This window comes from Abramis brama (genome assembly GCF_963993115.1).
Source record: "Abramis brama genome assembly, chromosome: 12".
Lineage (NCBI taxonomy): Eukaryota > Metazoa > Chordata > Actinopteri > Cypriniformes > Leuciscidae > Abramis > Abramis brama.
Genome location: NC_139974.1, coordinates 4,435,303 through 4,454,950, shown reverse-complemented (window position 1 = coordinate 4,454,950; position 19,648 = coordinate 4,435,303). Strand labels below are relative to the sequence as shown.

The following is a 19,648-nucleotide window of genomic DNA, read 5'->3' as shown; positions in this document are numbered from 1 at the left end:
ATAGCTCCCATACAAGGACGCAATAATAACAAGATAACGTTAGCTTCGCGTTTCCCAGTGAGCATAAACAACGGCGGCGTCGTAAACAAATTTAGTCAAAGTTGTCAACAGCCTATAAATGAACATTCTAATTCATAACAAACAGTGGATGAAAACATTCATTCACACAAATTGTCGCCCTACTGTGAATTTGCTTGATCATTTACAATAGAGATCGATCGCTAGTTGCTAGAAACATATGTTGTATGTTTTCACCAAAGTTAACGCTGACTGCATAGTTCTAGCTAATTACATCCTTGTGTTGGTTTGGCGAACATGAACGTCAGTTTAGAAAGAAATATGGATTTACACACCGGTTCAGCAAAAACAGAACTGAGTGTCTGACTGGAAGCCCTTCTGCCGGCGGAGTTCTCGCCACCTTTCGAAGTTTTTTCCGATGTAAATTCGGTATTTTGCGTGTCCCTTATCCTCGTCCCTCTTCTTTGCAATTTGTTCATCGGAAAGTCATCTCTTTGGTCGTGTTTCGGCCATAATTCAAACTTCCCTCGTCATGCTTCTCTCTCCTCCACACCCCCTTCATGTGCACGCGCTCTAACCCCCCAAACCCCACCCTCCAACACTTCTTGTCGGTGATTGGCTGGAGCACTGTTTGTTGTGTTTCATGGTGCGGGTGAGTCTAGTTTGTTTTTCTTGCTGTTTGTGGAGCCTGTGGTGTCTACAGAGACCGCGTTTTTTTTACAGTGTGTCCAGGGAACAGGCAGCTAGCGGATAGTGAGGAGATGTTTGCTGTATGTGACAAAAAATGTTTTGGCCTAAAAAACGTGTGACATGACTTAGAGCACCTTTAAAGGTCATTTCAGGACTTTATTGGGGCAAAATTAACAGGGTTACATGCACATACGCACTTTGTGCGCTCTGTTTTGAAGCATTTTTATATTATCATGGTTTTGCGCACTGAAAGATTATTAAAAGCCTATATTTTTTTATACCTAGCCTGCTCAATACATTTAAAATAAGCATCATTTAATTGTATATTATTTTTGTGTAGTGTAGGCTATATAAATATATATACTTCTGAATTCTTGACATTAATATATAAATATAAAATTGTGAAATGTATGATTGCCTGATTGAATTTTATAAGAGTACTAATAGTAATTTGTTTTTATTAACATGTTTAGATTTTATAAAATTACTGTGCAGATTTTTTCAAGAATTACTTTTTGCTGCTGATTTATACACTCATTAAGTTTAATAAGAATACATAAAACATTTATGTAATATTAAAAGGTGTTAACTGTAATCTTACACTGCAAAATAACTTAAAAAGGATTAAATCCATCCCAATTATGTAAGTATCTGGATATTTGCCGCGGGGCAAGGGCTTCGATAACCTCTCTCTTTTTTGACCATACATGTGTTTGCATCCCTTTAGATTGCTAGCCAGTGCTCAGTGTTACTCACCATACAAATTTGGGTCTTGCATGTAAAGACATTTACATTTTACATTTATGCATTTGGCAGACACTTTTATCCAAAGCGACTTACATTGCATTCAAGGTACACATTTTACATTTTGTCAGTTCTTGCTTTCCCTGGGAATCGAACCCATGACCTTGGCGTTGCTAGCGCCAACGATCTACTATCTAGCGCCAACGCTCTACTCTACAAATCACACCACACAATGAAATATTTTAATAATACGGTCACAGAACAAAGTATCTTTTTATCTCATTTGCTCCCAGGGGACGTAGTTTTAGCGGACAGAGGTTTCCTGGTTAAAGAGTCCATTCAGAGATGCCAAGCTCAATTAAAGATTCCAGCATTTACTCATGGAAAGAAGCAGTTAGATCCTGTTGACTTGGAGAACACCAGATGTCTAGCCTCTCTTAGGATACATATTGAAAGAGTAATAGGAGTTCTCTGTCAAAAGTACAGTCTTGCAAAGCACTGTCCCCATAAGTTTCACGGACATAGACAGAGAAAATGATGTGACCTACCTTGACAAGATTGTGAGCATATGTTGTGCACTTACAAATGTGTCTGAATCTGTGGTGCCCTTCCAGTGATGAGGATGTACAGTAAATTGAGCTGATGTGACTGGCTACAGATGTGCTCAACCAGGAAATAAACCTTTTTGACTCTCACTTCTTGCTTCCTTGTTATTACTTCGATTTTGATCACTCGCTATTCTGATGCGATAACATTCTGTTTACAGATCAAGCTGCACATCCACCCATTCTAACTGAGTTCCACCCAAGCAGATATTTGTTCTGGTGTGTTTGATATGAATGACCTACCCATGTTTCATATCCTTGTTTGCTACAGATACTTAATACTAATGATGGGGAAGAGAACAACATTGGTTTAACAACTGTTAATTCATAAACAAGAGAGTACAGTATCAGCTACTACTATTTACTCATTTCACAGTCTCCTCACTAAGGTTTTTTTCTTTTTTGGGCATTGATTACTTTTCGTCAGCTAGGACATACCCACTGTTTTGGAACCCTTTTCATGTGAAGGCAGGTTTGGTGAAACTTTTTAACTGAACAAAAACCTGATGCACAGATCAACATGTTCCCTGCTTCTGGCTCACGGCAGTAGCACCACTGTTGTTGACTATGATCAGCAAATGCTGCTGGTTTTGGTGCAGAAAAATACTTGGCTAGCAGCTCTGGAATGATACATTTTTTAAAGAAGTCACAAGCACATTCCAATTCTTTGTCAAAGAATGCCACATCAGGTGTGACACATTCAACAAAAGGTGAAGTACTTCCTCTTTCAGTCCACACAATGATATCACAATAGGGTTTGTCAGTAACAAATAGCTGCATCTGCACTTGATAATAGTATGCATGGTCCCGCTTCAGTCTAATTTTTCCTTGCGCATCTTTTTCAAGGCAAAAGTGTGCAACAGAATTTACTGCCTCATTAACAGAAAGGTCCTTTACAGAAAATGGGCACTTCATTTCTATGACACCTGAAGCTGCAGGAAACATATCCATCAGGTGAGGCCCCAATAAATGGGTGCAGGGGTGAAATCCTGAATCCAGCTGTTCCTACCATGACATCCGTGTGTGAGAGGCTGATGATGACGCAGTGAATAGTGATGATTCTCTCTGAACAATCAGCAGTCTGCCGTGTTTTCACGTCACATTTTACAACTTTTTTATATTGTTGAGAGTTGTTAAAAATGATGTCCTTGCCCTGCTGATACTCCACTTTCTTTAAAGATTCCTCACTTGGGGTGGCCCACTTGCACTTCTTAGATGTTACAGCTGTCTCTTCTTTTCTTCCATTGTTATGCTGCCATATGCTGAACAACACAGCTGACACATGGGAGCAGCTCTCACTAAGTCCAGCTGTGCAATTGCAGTGGGCTCCCAAGACAACCCCATCATTCCTCACCATCATCCATGGCTTTAACTGAGGGTCATTAAGCCTTTGGGAATGATTAACCTATACATGAAATTAAAAATGTCAGCTAACTTGGTTGAGTACATCAAATATACAAACTACGGTAGCTACAGATACTGTAGCCAGACGCACCGCGGTAGCTAGCCAAGCTAACATAAACAAACAATCCGGACCTCTAGATGTTGGGTCTGGCAACTCACCATAGACACGGCTCAATCCGAAGGGCGGGATAAACAGCTGTCTTTCAAATTCCCTCTGCACGCAATAGGACAACGCTTCAACCAACCAGAGCGTTTTCCCAACAGAGGAGCTAACGTTAGTTGATAGATTCAACTTTTGCCATATCTGGCCGGCAAAACTACGAACACATCTTCCTTTTTTTAAGAATGACTTAAGTGCCGTTCTTTGCTCTTTTCTCAAAGAAAAGCTTAACTCCAAGTCCTCCAGAGTCGCGGCCAAAGCCGATTCGACAGACTGCTCGCCAGCAGCCGTCATTCAGTGTTTTCAAGTGGCAGGAACCGTCGCAACTCTGTCGTCATTATGTTAAGCCCGCCCCGCCTACTCTATACACGACGTGATTGGCCTGACCCAATTTAGGTTTTTGCAGCTCGAAAGTCAATGGAGAGTTGCTAGACTGCCCTGGCTGCAAAATACATTTTGCTGCCGCTAGGGTGCGTCTAGATTTTTAGGCTACGAAATCTATGCATTCACCACAGACTTTACACCAGCATCAACACTTCTTTGTTTGGATCACCCTTTTGGATTATATTTTTTCCCCCTTTTTTTTCCAACTATTTTTGTCTGAGTGAGTTATTCGCTACGACGAGACTGTGGTCACAACTGAACTGACTTTGAACTGATTTTTTTTTGTGCACAGACTGTGCACTGATTGATCATCGCTGGATTACAGGTTCCTTATCTTCATTACACCCACATTATCTATATTCCCATATTATCAGTTTGTGTTTCTGTGTGGACATTTTATGGACTAAGTTGATAGTGAAGGACTCTTTATATCTGTTTTTTTTTTGGTGATTGTGGCGTAGGCCTATTGTTGATTTCTGGTGTGGTTGTATTTTTCATAAAAAAAATTGGTATGCATTTGTTCTGAACTGTTGTTTGGCAAATATACCTTGGATGTGGTTCCCCCTTATTTTTTGTGTTTCATTTTGTCTTTAATTTGAAGTGTTACAACGGAAAGCTGGAGATTTCCATCAATGTCGGGGGAAAGAGTTAATAGAGAGTCATGAACAAAATATTACAATAATAGATTACCACAAATTAAAGAGGTAAAAGTAATGTGAGTTGGTATAAGTAATAGAATAGAACAGAGATAATAGAATTGAGACAAGCATTAATATAGTTAATTTGACAGATAAACCTCACATAGAAAGATCTAGTTAGTTCTTTCTATCTTTCCATCCAGACATTAATGCTGTACCTCAGATCAGTTGATTTCACTGGTTTGTCCAGAACGGTCACTCTTCATGGACACACAGCTGGACTCTGAGTTTCATCTCTGACGGCTGAATCGACTTATAATAGAATACAGTTAATCATTCATACACAATATTTAATGTGAAGTTGGCAATAGATTAAATACAGCATATGAGAATGTATATTCTGCAACTGAACATGAAAACATGATTAACCATTTTATTACTGAAAGGTGTCCATAGATTATGAGTTCAAATAAAAAAAATAGATTTTCATGTAACATTTAAAAGTGGTGATGTATCATTGCTTAAAAAGCAATAGATGATTTAATTGTGAATGTTACTATAATTAAAGGCATTTGAATATGTTTGGTGGGCCGAATTACTCAAATTAAGTCATTAAATAAATATTATATATGGAGATGTTTGTAGTAGAGCGTTTGCAGTGTAAATGTCACTTCTGTAGAAACAAAAGTCAAGTCACCTTTATTTATACAGCGCTTTTTACAATACAGATGTTTTCAAAGCAGCTTTACAGTGATAACAGGAAAATAATGCAACAAAGTTTGTTCCTGCTGTACAACAGATCTAGAAGAAAATTGTGTCATAGTCCAGCTTAAGTAAGTTCGGTGTTGATTCATTTCTGTTGTAAAAAGGTTATTACTTTATTATTACTATATACTTTCATTTATCTATACAGCCGCTCTGGAGAAAACAATGATGTCATCGTCCAGCTCAGTTCATTTCTCATATAATGGTGTCAATGCAGATCAATAATATTGTTGAATATTAAGTGTCTTAAGTATTAAGCAAGCCAGAGGCAACAGTGGCAGGAACTCAAACTCCATCAGTGACAGAATGGAGAAGAAAACCTTGGCAGAAACCAGACTCAGTCACTCAGTTCTCCTCTGACCAACGGATGAACAGTGTATGATTATGATTCAGGCATTACAGGTCAGAGGTCAGATTGGATCTGAACATTTAGAATATTTATCCAGTTCATCTGGTTGAAGGTTTCCTTGTTTGACTTTGGATGAAGGATTGGATCATTCTGTAAAGTTACACACACACATGTGTGTGTGATGATCACTGTGGGTTTGTGTCTGTTGATTCTGTTGAATGTGATTGTGTCTGTAGAGGCTCTTTATTCTCCATCAGCTGATCCAGAGAAGGTCAGACTAACATCTAACACCTGTAAGTAAAACACAGACAGTCAAATGTGTGCGACATTATTGCATTATCAACTTTAGAACAACTAAAAGAAACTACTTAGATGATTAAGTGAGAGATTATAATGTAATACTGAGATACACGATTGTTAAAGCTTATCTATAATCCTTGTTTTATGGTGTTCAATTTAATTCTCTCAATGGTTCTTAAATATTCACACCTTCTACCTTATTTTAATTATTCTCAGGTTAAGGTAAAGTAAGTCAAATTCGTTCTAAATAATAAGTATTCAAATGTCCATACTCACAATTCAGCCGAAAGACTTCTCCGTGGTTTAGTTCAGCTCAACTCTTTTATAAAGTAGAGACTTATGGCAAGTTGGTTCTTTTTGTATCAATTATTAGTATTTTATTTTTTCTATAACAGTTGTTCTACATACAATATCAAAAGTCAATATAAAGTTCAAAAGTTGTCAGTTTACAAGCTTCGTCAGCAGGTGGCAGGCTTGGATCATCAAACAAGGGAGAGGCCGTCTTCCTTCACAGCGTCTGCCTCTCATATGTCTCACTGTACTTTTTATAATTCATTTCATCACACCCCTTCATTACATATTCAATTACATATGGACAATTTATCCAATCCCAGATCTGGAACAATTGTCAACTCCTTCAGTCTTTTTACAATCTCCATAAAAGACGCCTTCCTTTGCCTTGCTTTCCACATACGAGCTCGGGCCCTCAGCTGTCTTCTCCTTTTGGTCTAGAATACAACAACCAGGTAATACTTTTTCATTTTACTGAATATACTTTCTAATACATGTTATTTTTCTATCTAACCCATTTCTTTCTTTAATACATGCTTACAACACAGGATATACTTCAGTCATTTCAGTATTGTATTATTTCAATAAACATCTTTTTCTCCTAAATGGTTTACAGTGTCTTTTCTTCAATCAATCAGATTAACAAATAAAACAATTTCAAATTAAACATGTCTCAGTGTCTTTTACTATAAACCAATTAAACAATTTTCAATTAAACATGTCTCAGTGTCTTTTACTATAAACCAATAATAATGGTTTCCTTTACATAAAGATTTCCCTTATAAGAAATCTATTACAGCGTTTTCCTTTACATAAAGATTTCCCTTATAAGAAATCTATTACAGTGTTTTCCTTTACATAAAGATTTCCCTTATAAGAAATCTATTACAGTGTTTTCCTTTACATAAAGACATTATTATAACCAATATAAGCCTGTTTATATAAGTCATAACAGAATAAATTGCATGTTCACACAACACCCTGTATGACTGTCCTCTTTCTGTGCCACTGGGTCAGTTTTATTTATGATAAGAATCTAGTGATAAATATTTACCATTATCTTTTATTGCAATTAACATTGACAATGATAAAAGCAAAATATTGAATTGTTTGAAATAAAAAGAAACTTGAAGATATTTGATTGTTGCTATAAACTATAATGAAAAAATTAATGAATTAAACTCTTATTAAACATGTTTTTAGTGAGTAATTCACCATCACAAGGAAAGTAAACTAAGAAGAAACTAAATTAACTTTCAATTAAAATATGAACAGTTTTAATCATCACTACTCACAGAAACTTCTCCAGTTTATAATGTGGATCTTTCCTCAGATCAGAAAGCTGCTTGACTCCAGAATCTCCTACTTTATTCCATGACAGATCCAGTTCTCTCAGGTGTGAGGGGTTTGATCTCAGAGCTGAAGTCAGAGCAGCACAACCTTTTTTTCTAACACCACAATCCCTCAACCTGTAGAGAACAATGACACTCTTCAGTCTCTCAGTTCAGGATCTACAGCTCAGATAAGCAGAACTTCACAATCAGAGACTTAATCCATGGCAGCATTAGCAGGTCCAGTCTAAGGTTCAGACCCGCTTCTACAAACTGCTTGAGCGGGTTAGTTTCCATTTGATAAAAATTGCAAGAATATTCGATAACACTTTATTTAACAGTGTCCTTGTTACATATGTTACATGAACTTACCATAGTAATAACAGTAAATTATGCATAATTACACGTAACTAACCCTTAACCAAATCCTAATCCTACCCTTACCCTATAGTAAGTGCATGTAATTGCTTAATATTACTCAGTACTTAAATATATTGTATAATTACATTGTAACAATGACACCATAAAATAAAGTGTAACCGAATATTATTTTTTTATGCAAATACCCAAAAATCATCAACATATCTGTATATGAACACGGATGTCACATCTTTATATTATCCAGTCATGTTTAATCTATCATTAATATTGTAAAATGATGTCAGACACATTGGAAAAAATCTAATGAAAATAAAATCAACATTTCCATTAGTAATTTCACAGTAGATTTTTTTCGTATGGCAATCACTATTTACCAATAAAATAGAGGACTATGTTGGGACATTTGATGCAATCTTACCACAGTATCTCCAGTTTACAGTGAGGATCCTTCAGTAGATCAGAAAGCTGCTTGACTCCAGAATTTCCTACTTTATTCCCTGTCAGACTCAGTTCTCTCAGGTGTGAGGGGTTTGATCTCAGAGCTGAAGTCAGAGCAGCACAACCTTCATCTGTAACACCACAATCCCACAACCTGTAGAGAACAATGACACTCTTCAGTCTCTCAGTTCAGGAAACACTGATATAAATAATAAGATACATATGAATTTCTCCTCAACAGATTTGTATATGAAAGCAGTTGTCACCTCTTCACATCATCCAATCATGTTTATAACTATTGTTGTGGAAAATATGCAATTGTCCTGTTACAAGTATGCCTTTTTGTAAACTAGTTATCTGTAAATAATAAACCTATATTTAATTGAATCTAAGAAGCTCGCCTGCCAAAAGTCTTTGATTTCTAAAAAACTGAACTGAACAGATCATGAAGAAGTCTTCTGACCTATAGATTGTGAGTATGAAAATTCAGATGCTTATGATTTAGGACAGATTTGACGTACTTTACCTAACCTGAGAATATTCAAAATAAGTTTAAAGGTGTTGAGAAATACGTACCATAAAACACTATCAAAAACAATCAAAAGTAAAATGATCTCAGAAGCTTTGGAAATAATCTACTGAAGATGAAACATCATTTTCAGTTACTTGATGGTAAACATTTATTGTATATATTATTTTTGTATATCATTCATTATTCACCACAGGAGAAAAACAGACAACATTAAGACTTTTATGCAATCTTACCAAAGTATCTCCAGTTTACAGTGAGGATCCTTCAGTAGTTTAGAAAGCTGCTTGACTCCTGAATCTCCTACTTTATTCAATGACAGATCCAGTTCTCTCAGGTGTGAGGGGTTTGATCTCAGAGCTGATCTCAGATCAGCACAACCTTCATCTGTAACACCACAATTCCTCAACCTGTAGAGAACAATGACACTCTTCAGTCTCTCAGTTCAGGATCTACAGCTCAGATAAGCAGAACTTCACAATCAGACACTTAATCCACGGCACCATTAACAGGTCCAGTCTAAGGTTCAGACCCACTTCTACAAACTGCTTAAGCGGGTTAGTCTCCATTTGATAAAAATTGCAAGAATATTTGATAACACTTTATTTAACAGTGTCCTTGTTACATATGTTACATGAACTTACCATAGTAATAACAGTAAATTATGCATACTTACATGCAACTAACCCTCAACCAAATCCTAATCCTACCCTAACCCTATAGTAAGTACATGTAGTTGCTTAATATTACTCAGTACTTAAATATATAATTACACTGTAACAATGACACCTTAAAATAAAGTGTAACCGAATATAATTTTTTTATGCAAATACCCCAAAATCATCAACATATCTGTATATGAACACGGCTGTCACATCTTTACATCATCCAGTCATGTTTAATTTATCATTAATATTGTAAAATGATGTCAGACACATTGGAAAAAATCTAATGAAAATAAAATCAACATTTCCATTAGTAATTTCACAGTAGATTTTTTTTTGTATGGCAATCATTATTTACCATTAAAATATACGACTATGTTGGGACATTTTATACAATCTTACCACAGTATCTCCAGTTTACAGTGAGGATCCTGCAGTAGATCAGAAAGCTGATCGACTCCAGAATATCCTACTTTATTAAATGACAGATCCAGTTTTCTCAGGTGTGAGGGGTTTGATCTCAGAGCTGAAGTCAGAGCAGCACAACCATCATCTGTAACACCACAATACATCAACCTGTAGAGAACAATGACACTCTTCAGTCTCTCAGTTCAGGAAACACTGATATAAATGATAAGATATATATGAATTTCTCCTTTCTCCTCAACAGATTTGTATATGAAAGCAGTTGTCACCTCTTCACATCATCCAATCATGCTTATAACTATTGTTGTGGAAAATATGCAATTGTCCTGTTACAAGTATGCCTTTTTGTAAACTAGTTAACTGTAAATAATAAAACTATATTTAATTGAATCTAAGAAGCTCACCTGCCAAAAGTCTTTGATTTCTAAAAAACTGAACTGAACAGATCATGAAGAAGTCTTATGACTTATAGATTGTGAGAATGAAAATTCAGATACTTATGATTTAGGATAGATTTGACGTACTTTACCTAACCTGAGAATAATCAAAATAAGTTTAAAGGTGTCTAGAAATACGCACCATAAAACACTATCAAAAGTAAAATGGAAATAATTTTGGAAATAATCTAATAAAGATTATACATCCTTTTCAGTTACTTGATGGTAAACTTTTTTGGTATATTTCTTTTTGTATATCATTCATTATTCACCACAGGAGAGAAACAGACGACGTTGAGAGTATTAAATCATGTTTGATTCAAATTCAGAGTAGTTATTTATTCTTATGGAGCCTGGTTGATTTAGTTTAGGTCTAGTCGTAGTTAAGGATAGCTCTACATTGGTTCATGATTAGTTCATATCTTCGTGAGTTCATGAGTTCATGTTGAATTAACTATTGATTCAGGTATTAGGATATGATTATTCATGTACTGTTATTGTAAAGGGTTACTTAAGATATATTTGAATTTCTCCTATTACAGTATTGCTTTGGTACGAAAACATGCTAAAATCATAAATGTGATCAAGTTTTATCAGTGTAATGATTGTTGTCACTTATGATTGAGTGACTTACTGAACTGATCTGGATTCTTTAACCACAGGCAGCAGCTTCTGAAGAACTTCATCTGCTGTATTTTGTGCTCCAATAAACTGTTTTAGATCAAAAACATCCATCTTCTGCGCGGATGTCAGCAACACATAAACCAGAGCTGACCACTGTGAAGAGGAGAGTTTGGTTTCTCCTATTCCTCCAGATTTCAGATAATGTTGGATCTCCTGCATCAGAGAATCATCACCCAGTTCATTCAGACAGTGGAACAGATTGATGGATCTCTCTGGAGAGCGATTCTTCCTGATCTTCTGTTTGATGTTCTGAACTGTTTCCTCTTTGTTGTAGGAGCAGCTTCCAGTCTGTGTCAGTAGTTCTCGTAAGAGAGTCTGATTGGACTCCAATGAGAGACCCAGAAGGAAACGCAGGAAAAGGTCCAGATGTCCATTCTTACTCTGTAAAGCCTCATCCACAGCTATCTGATGCAGCTCAGATAATGAATTATATTTCTTCTGCTTTAAGATTTTAAAAAAGAAACTTTGTATGGTTTTGTCAAACACATTTCTGTTCTCATTTGTAAAGTGAATGTGTGCATATAGAGCTGCTAGATGTTCCTGGATGCTCAGATGAACAAAGCAGAAGACTTTCCCCTGATACAAGCCCAACTCCTCTCTGAAGATCTGAGTGCACAATCCTGAGTAAACTGATGCTTCTGTCACATCAATGCCACATTCTCTCAGGTCTTCCTCATAGAAGATCAGGTTGCCTTTCACAAGCTGCCGATAAGCCAGTTTCCCCAGTCTGAGAATCATGTCTTCATCTTTGACTCTCTTCTCATAGTCCTTCTCATGTTTGATGTTGGCCTGAATGATCAGGAAGTGTGTGTACATCTGAGTGAGAGTCTTGGGAATCTCTCCTCTCTCTGCTTCACTCAACATCTTCTCTAGAACAGTGGCTGAGATCCAGCAGAACACTGGGATGTGGCACATGATGTGGAGGCTCCTCGAGGACTTCAGGTGTGTGATGATTGTATTGGCCAGACTCTGATCACTGATTCTCTTCCTGAAGTATTCCTCCTTCTGTGGCTCATTGAAGCCTCGTACCTCTGTCACTCGATGGACACACTCAGAGGGGACGAGATCCGCTGCTGCTGGTCTGGAGGTGATCCAGATGAGAGCAGAGGGAAGCAGATTCCCCTTAATGAGGTTCATCAGCAGCTCGTCCACTGAGGCTGATTCAGATATATTACACAGTTTCACTTTGCTCTTAAAGTTCAGAGACAGACGACACTCATCCAGACCATCAAAGATGAACAACACTTTATATTCATCACTGGATATTTCCTTTTCTGTTGTTTCAGGGAAATATACATGAAGAAGACCTGAAAGACTGAGTGTTTTGTTCTTCATCAAGTTGAGCTCTCTGAAAGGAAGTGGAAATATGAGCTGGACATCCTGATTCTCTTTCCCTTCAGCCCAGTCCACAATGAATTTCTGCACAGAGACTGTTTTCCCAATGCCAGCGACTCCCTTTGTCAGCACAGTTCTGATGGGTTTGTCTTGTCCAGGTAAAGGTCTAAAGATGTCATTGCATTTGATCGGTGTGTCCTCTGTTTCTGCTCTCCTGGATTGTGTCTCAATCTGTCTCACCTCATGCTCATTATTGATCTCTCCACTTTCACTCTTTGTGATGTAGAGCTCTGTGTAGATCTCATTCAGGAGTGTTGGGTTTCCCTGCTTTGCTGTTCCTTCACACAGACACTGAAACTTCTTCAGCAGATTTGATTTGAATCTGCTTTGGACCAGTGAAAGATTGACAGATTACAACATAAAGAGATAAGTTTTAGTAAAATAACAACACTCTCTAATTAAATAATTAGACAATATCACACAAGCAATAGTGCTGTTGGTCTATATATCAGTAAAACTGTTATTTGGCAGTTTGCACAAGCCTCTGGGAATTGGATATTGATATAAATTTCATTATTTGATTCTGTTCTCAATTCAAATAAATCTGGAAATATTTGAGATACATGTACATTTTGTAGGGGACAACCTCTCAACTAATGCAGTAAAATATTGTGTAATATATTGTAAATAAAGTGTTTCTTGTCATTGTCATGTTTCTGTGTCTTGTCATGTGATCCTGCCATGTGTCTTGTCATTGGTTAATCATCTGATCATTGTTCACAGGTATTCCTTGTCTTGTAATTAGTCTATGTACAGTATTTAAGCCCTCATGTTTGCCCTGTGTCCTTGTCGAGTATTATTTGTTCTATGTCCCAGAGCCAGTTTCTTGTTTTCTAGTCTTGGTTTTGTGTTCCTGTTTTAGTATAGAGTTTTCCATGCCTGTTCATGCTTTTGTTTTGTGTTTGTATTGTTTGATAATTAAATTTGCGTTTGGGTCCTCATCTCAACTTGCCTCCAGTGAATTTGTTACAACTATACAGTGGACCTGCTTCACTTGGATCATTACTAAAATATTAAAGGTAAAAATTAGTAACAATGTCCAAATTATTGAATTCAATTAAATTCAGACAGAATAAATAAACATTCAATTAAATCTGAATTTGTAAATAGCACATAAGGCCGGTTTAATGAACTCTCATAACTTGCAGCTCCTGAACTTCCTGAAAGAGTTGAGAGGCTCTAAAAGTCTTTCAAACACTGGTAACAATAATGAACTCTTTTTAATAGAAAAATAAATGTGACCCGCTTCATCATTGTGACACTTTGACGCAAACACATTTTAGTTTGAATTTCTAATTATTTGCAATTTATTTTATTATTTAACATTTTACTAATACACTTACTAATGAGTTAAATGTAATGTTACTTGGTTCACAAGCTGTTTTATCTCTCCATGGTTGAAACACATTTCAGTAAGTTGTGCTGTATATTCATCATATATTCTTGTGTTCATGTTTATTTCATGCTATAACTAGCAATAAAGATACGATTGGTTCTTGCTGCCATTTAAATGAAGGGTTGCTAAAGCGTCTGATAAAGAATCTGTCATGCCACATTAAAGAGCGGCAAAACGTGTTTGTCACAATTATGTTTGGTCTTGTCTGCATCTGTTCTTGTTAGTCCCTGATTAGTTAACCTTCATCCACCTGTGTCTAGTTACAGTAGTTCCCTCGTTTACCCTGTGTATATATTCTCCCGTTCAGTTCTGTCCTTGGTCGGTTATTGTTCGTGTCTATGTTAAAACACGCTGTTGCTTGTGTACATTATCTTTGTTATCATTAGGAATCGAACTTCGTCTGTCTGCTTCATCAACCAGCGTGACAGTATTTGTAATTTGCGATTAAATTGAACGGATTTGAAAGCGTACACTCTGTTTTATAAAAAGTAACAAAAGTAACATACTGCGATTACTGAACTTTTAGTAAAGTTTTATTCTCTAATCAACTTAAAAAATAATAGATTAAAAGATAAATCTTGGTAATTGATCTTCAGATTGTTCAAATGAAGAAAGCAATGCATCATACAATCTATATTTCATGCTGATATTCAGACCAACAGCAAGACTGCAAGAGTGTTATAGCTTGTAACTTGAAACAATACTTCAATAAACAAGAAGTTAACTTGCATTAAAAGTGTTGCTAGTTACTATTTACTTTATCTGTTATTAATAATGGATAGTCTGTGTACAGTGAGTTACTATCAGGATGAGTCTGTCTAGACAGAAATGTTATACCTCATTTGAGTTGATTTTTGTCTTCTCTTAAATGTCATGTTGTCCATAGACCGGTCACTCTTCATGGACACACAGCTGGACTCTGGTGCCTGTGATCTCTGCTGGGGGAATCCACTTCAACAGAATACAGACAAGAATATATATAGTTAATTTTACATGGATAGATTGGTTCTCTATATGAGGTTTATCTACATTTATCCATTGTAACAACAATGACTTATGTTTAGGGAATTACTTAGCTCAAATTAGCATTAAGGGGAATATGCATATGTTGCTTACATGAATTAAATGATCCCAAATAGGGAGTAGGTCAACTTCAACGTATATCAACAATTACACGATTTCTTGTAGTAATTAATGATATAGGTAGGTAGAATTAGATTTCAATTTTGGGGAAAATTTTAGGTAGACGTTGAAGAATGTTCATTTACTGTACAAAATGCACGTCCAGCGTACAAATTGTACAATTTCTGAACAGAAATCTAGCGTCGTTAACACAGATAGATAACACTTTCCTGTGGCCACAAAGAAAGTAATTATCTTCGTGTTTTTAGACAATTTGAGATTCCTTTCAATAGTAAAATTGACCGTAGAGCTTAAGAGGTAAGATCTGCACTACTCAGGGACTCAGAATTGAAACAAAACAGGCAAACTTAATTCAAATGATCTAACAAAGTTTATTTAAACAAGCTAGCGGTTACAGGTACTATCTTAAATCACACAGGAGTAAATAAGCATAAACAAGAACAATATACGATCGCAATAAGGAATACAATAAAATAAGCGTACAAATCAAAAGTTAAAACAGAGAAAGAAAAAGGGAGAACATAAGAGAGAGAGAGAGAGATTGGAAAAAGAGACTAAGAGTGAATCTTAGGAATGGCTTCGTGTGTGTGTGTAAAGGTAAGAGTGTGGTGAGGAGAGGTGTGTGTGTGTGTGGGTGAGCACGCCTATGGTAGCACGTGGTGTTTGCGTCTAGAAACACGTGGGTACGTGTGTGTGTATATGTGGGTGTAAAAGAGTGTGTAAGTGTGAATGAAAGAATTTAGAGATAGGGAGAGACAGTTCAGTCATTCACCACAAAACCCCAACAGCTTTAGTAATTGTTAGGTCACTTTAAACTGCCCTTCTTTCAAATTGCAAATTTAAAGGCTACGTTACTCTGAGTCGTAGATCGGCCTCTCGTGTCTGTGTATGCGTCGAGGTAGGCAACGCCTGGATCACGTGGTCGTAGCAGGTTGCCACAGCGTCTGGTTGCTATGGTGATTTGAGGCGAGCGAAACTTAGCAAGGTGATCTTAGCTTTAAGTTGGTTTCGTTGTTGGTTGAAGAAGATTATCAACTAAAGTAGAGTAGGTTCAAGAAAATAAAACTTGGAAGAAAATGAAAATAAAGCGAGCGAAGTTTTCCTTGAAGGAAAAAGGCGTGGTCTTCTTTCTCTCTCTGGCGGACTGCGCTGGAAAGATGGAAGCGCGGCATTTTGAAGGAGCTAAACTCACGCCCTCTCACGTATGTGAGCCAATGGTCTTTAATGACGTATCGGGCCACCTCCTTAGTTTTCGGAGGTCTATACGCCCCTTCCGACAAGGTATGGAAAGGATGATTTTGTTCCTAACATTAATAACACTCGGTATTAATAAAAGAACGCATCCTTTGATATTTCGTGTTAAAGATTCCGCACCGTTGGAATTTATGGAGCAGAATGATACCACGAATGGTAACTCTATGACCTAGTCACTCGCAGATACATGATTTTTCACGATTATAGTCACATTAAATGGATTACAAATCAATAAAGCTGTATAGGCATAATATTTGGGATAAGGGATCATGCATACATCAAGAGAATACATTTTAAACATTTCACAAGACGATTTTGATTCTCACGTGGTAGAATCTAGGTGTTTTCTGTGTGTGTGTGTGCGGATAGTTCGAAAGTTCAACTCCTGGCGTGTTGAACTTTTGTCCTCGAGCACGGGTTGCGAGGCTTTGTGTGTGCGTTTTACTGGTTTTGATGAGATTATCAGTTAGGCATCTGGTTTGAACAGAGTCTGGTGGTTGTCTTACGTGTTAACTGAGTGTCTAAATGTAAATAGATGTCCGTCAGGGGGTCCCTGGGGATTCTCTTGAAATTGCTTTTATTGCAGGGATGTCGGCAGAGCCATAAACCAAAAAGAGTCTTTGTTTGTTCAGCAGTGAAGGAATTTCCGTTTCCAGATAGGGGATTCAATGATTTGCACCATTCGTGGCGTCGTTGTTCTGAGTGTCCTAACAGGAAGAATCTTGGGACAATAGAGGTGTTTGTGGATTAGGATGCTAGTGATTTGATTAGGTCTCAAACCAAAAGGAGTTTGATCACAGGGTAATTTCAGTAATTTAAACATAAAGGGGGAGAGCTGGTGATCTGACCATATTCTTTGCGTTACACCATCCATCTGTCTACTCGGGTCTTGCAGTCTCTACTAATGAACTGATGAGCTGAAACAGGTGTTTTATATGAGGGAGACATAAGAAAATGTGTAGTGGTTGTGTTAAGCCTGGTTCACACGGTAGGATAATTAGGCCGATTTTAGCCCTGATTCACCCCTTCCGACAATCTTAAGGATGCTCCGATTATCGTAAAATAATCTGATCAGATATTCCTGCCGTGTGTGGTGTGTTAAGACTGCTCTCGTCTGCTTGGAAGGATGTCGGGACCACTCCAATCTCAAATCGGGGATATCCAACATGTTGGATGTTTTGGCCCGATTTCTCCCCGTGTGTGGTGTCTCCCGGGGACAAACGAGCACACAGCCTGTGGACTGTGGTGTGCAGCCAATCAGAGAGCGAGGTGGCAAAGCGGCGAGGAAGCACCGGAAAGTCCGGTGGACGTCGGAGATGGTCTTTTCTTTTCTTTTGATAACGTTTTTTTTTTTTTCGGTTAAAAACAAACTACAAACTATCGCCACTGCATCCTCTTCGTCCGCCATGATTGTTTACTCTGAAGTCACATTTGATCTCGAGGGATTTTGTGAGATTTCCCTTCTGACCTGGGAATGCTCGGAAGTCAAATCAGTTTGTGTGTGATGTGTTGATTTTGCCGTGTGGCTGCACACCACACACTGTACGACCAAAACTGTTAGACCCGTGATTTTTTTATCGCCGTGTGTTACTCTCAGGTTTGGAAAATTTTCTGACAATTTTAAAATTGCCCCGTGTGAACCAGGCTTTAGGGGCTCCAGAGAAGATCTGGGAAGAGCTGATCTAGTCGCACCGCACTTCAATAAGCCCAAATAACGTGGGTTTTAAATGCCGGGAGAAATCAGAGGCAAAAATCTAAAAGTCGATCGGTTATACTTAAACCTATGACTTGACTCTGATAAAGGAAAACGGGTTAATGCGTTTACATGACCACATGCATTGTCTGTTTATTCAGCATAATCGAGTTAATAACGTGCATGTAAATGCGCTCATTCCCTGAAAATGGAAGCAGAAACGGACTGAGCTTTCATTGCATTAAAGGGTTAGTTCACCCAAAAATGAAAATTCTGTCAGTAATTACTCACCCTCATGTTGTTCCAACCATGTAAGTCTTTCGTTCATCTTCGGATCACACATTAAGATATTTTTGATGAAATCTGACAGAATTCTGACTCTTCCATAGGCTTTCAGAGGGACCCAAACTCGCCGGCCCAGAATAGTTATTAAAAACATCGTTAAAATAGTCCAAGTGACTACAGTGGCACTACATTAAGTTTATCATGCGACGACAATACTTTTTGTGCGGAAAAACAACAAAAATAACGACTTTATCCAACTATTAGTGTTCCTCAATGTGGGCCTCTGACGAGAGTTCACGGGAGCGCCAGGACGCATGCGCGAGAACTGAGATTACGGCGTTCTTCTTCTACTACTACTTGTTACTGACTGCTCACTCCTTGGGACGCCATCTACTGTACAGGATACAGTGCGCGTCTTCCTCGGCTTATGAACAGACCGTTTTGCGCACCCGGCAATGTCGGGACGTCATCCTGTACAGTAGATGGCGGTAATACTCCCAAGGAGTGAGCAGCCAGTAACAAGTAGTAGTAGAAGAAGAACGCCGTGAGCTCAGTTCTCGCGCATGCGTCCTCCCAGATAGCATGTATAATCGGCCCGAGCTCGGCTGCCCCGCGGCGCCTGCGGCTCAGACTCGGCATCGGCGTGTGTTAACCGGGCCGATTGTGGCCCGCAGCTCGCTCTGGCACATGCATTTTTGTTACGGCTGTAAAGCACTGGGCCGATTCATGTTCACCGTAACTGGTAACTCGGCTCTGCTGTATGATCTGGACCACTTCTGGAAATGACTCGGTTTAGGTTAAATCAAGGATGGTTTTAATGTAGCAATAATTAACATAAAAATTATTTTAAAATTGACGTAAACTCCTGACTGTATCTTAGGATGTTATACTCGTTGAATGTCGTGACTTCCAAAACAAAATATCTGCGGTAAATAATAATAATAATAGTGTCATTTTGCACAGAGCATTCTTTAATATTTATAACCATAGCAAAAATATTTAGTTGTCATGAAGATCATACGTGTATTTTAAACATGATATCTATGGGATGGGTAGCCTACATGCACAACGTCTTGTTAGCAACATTGAGTCTAAAATTCATTTTACTGGCTATTTCAAATGTTCACCAGCAGTGACGGTTAAACTCTGGGCGCTCGGCTCATATACGTTTACCGGTATGAAGCCGATTTCAACAGTTGCTGCAGCAAGCGTCAGCACTGAGTGACGTGTGCACAACTTTCGG

At 37.7% G+C, this 19,648-nt stretch overlaps 1 protein-coding gene and 1 long non-coding RNA gene across 2 annotated transcripts in view; one reads left to right on the top strand and one right to left on the bottom strand.

The window, feature by feature from the left end:
- LOC311094043 overlaps positions 1 to 19,648 on the top strand; it is a 182,924-nt gene that overhangs the window by 9,939 nt on the left and 153,337 nt on the right. The gene's annotated exons all lie outside the window — the stretch shown is intronic.
- Positions 5,358 to 19,648, bottom strand: part of LOC311093929 (uncharacterized protein) — a 331,568-nt gene continuing 317,277 nt past the window's right edge. Inside the window, 4 exon segments of the mRNA XM_084131603.1 lie at positions 5,358 to 6,048; positions 6,334 to 6,785; positions 7,644 to 7,817; positions 8,479 to 8,652. Coding sequence (XP_083987729.1) covers positions 6,764 to 6,785; positions 7,644 to 7,817; positions 8,479 to 8,652 — 370 coding nt within the window. The 3' untranslated portion in view covers positions 5,358 to 6,048; positions 6,334 to 6,763.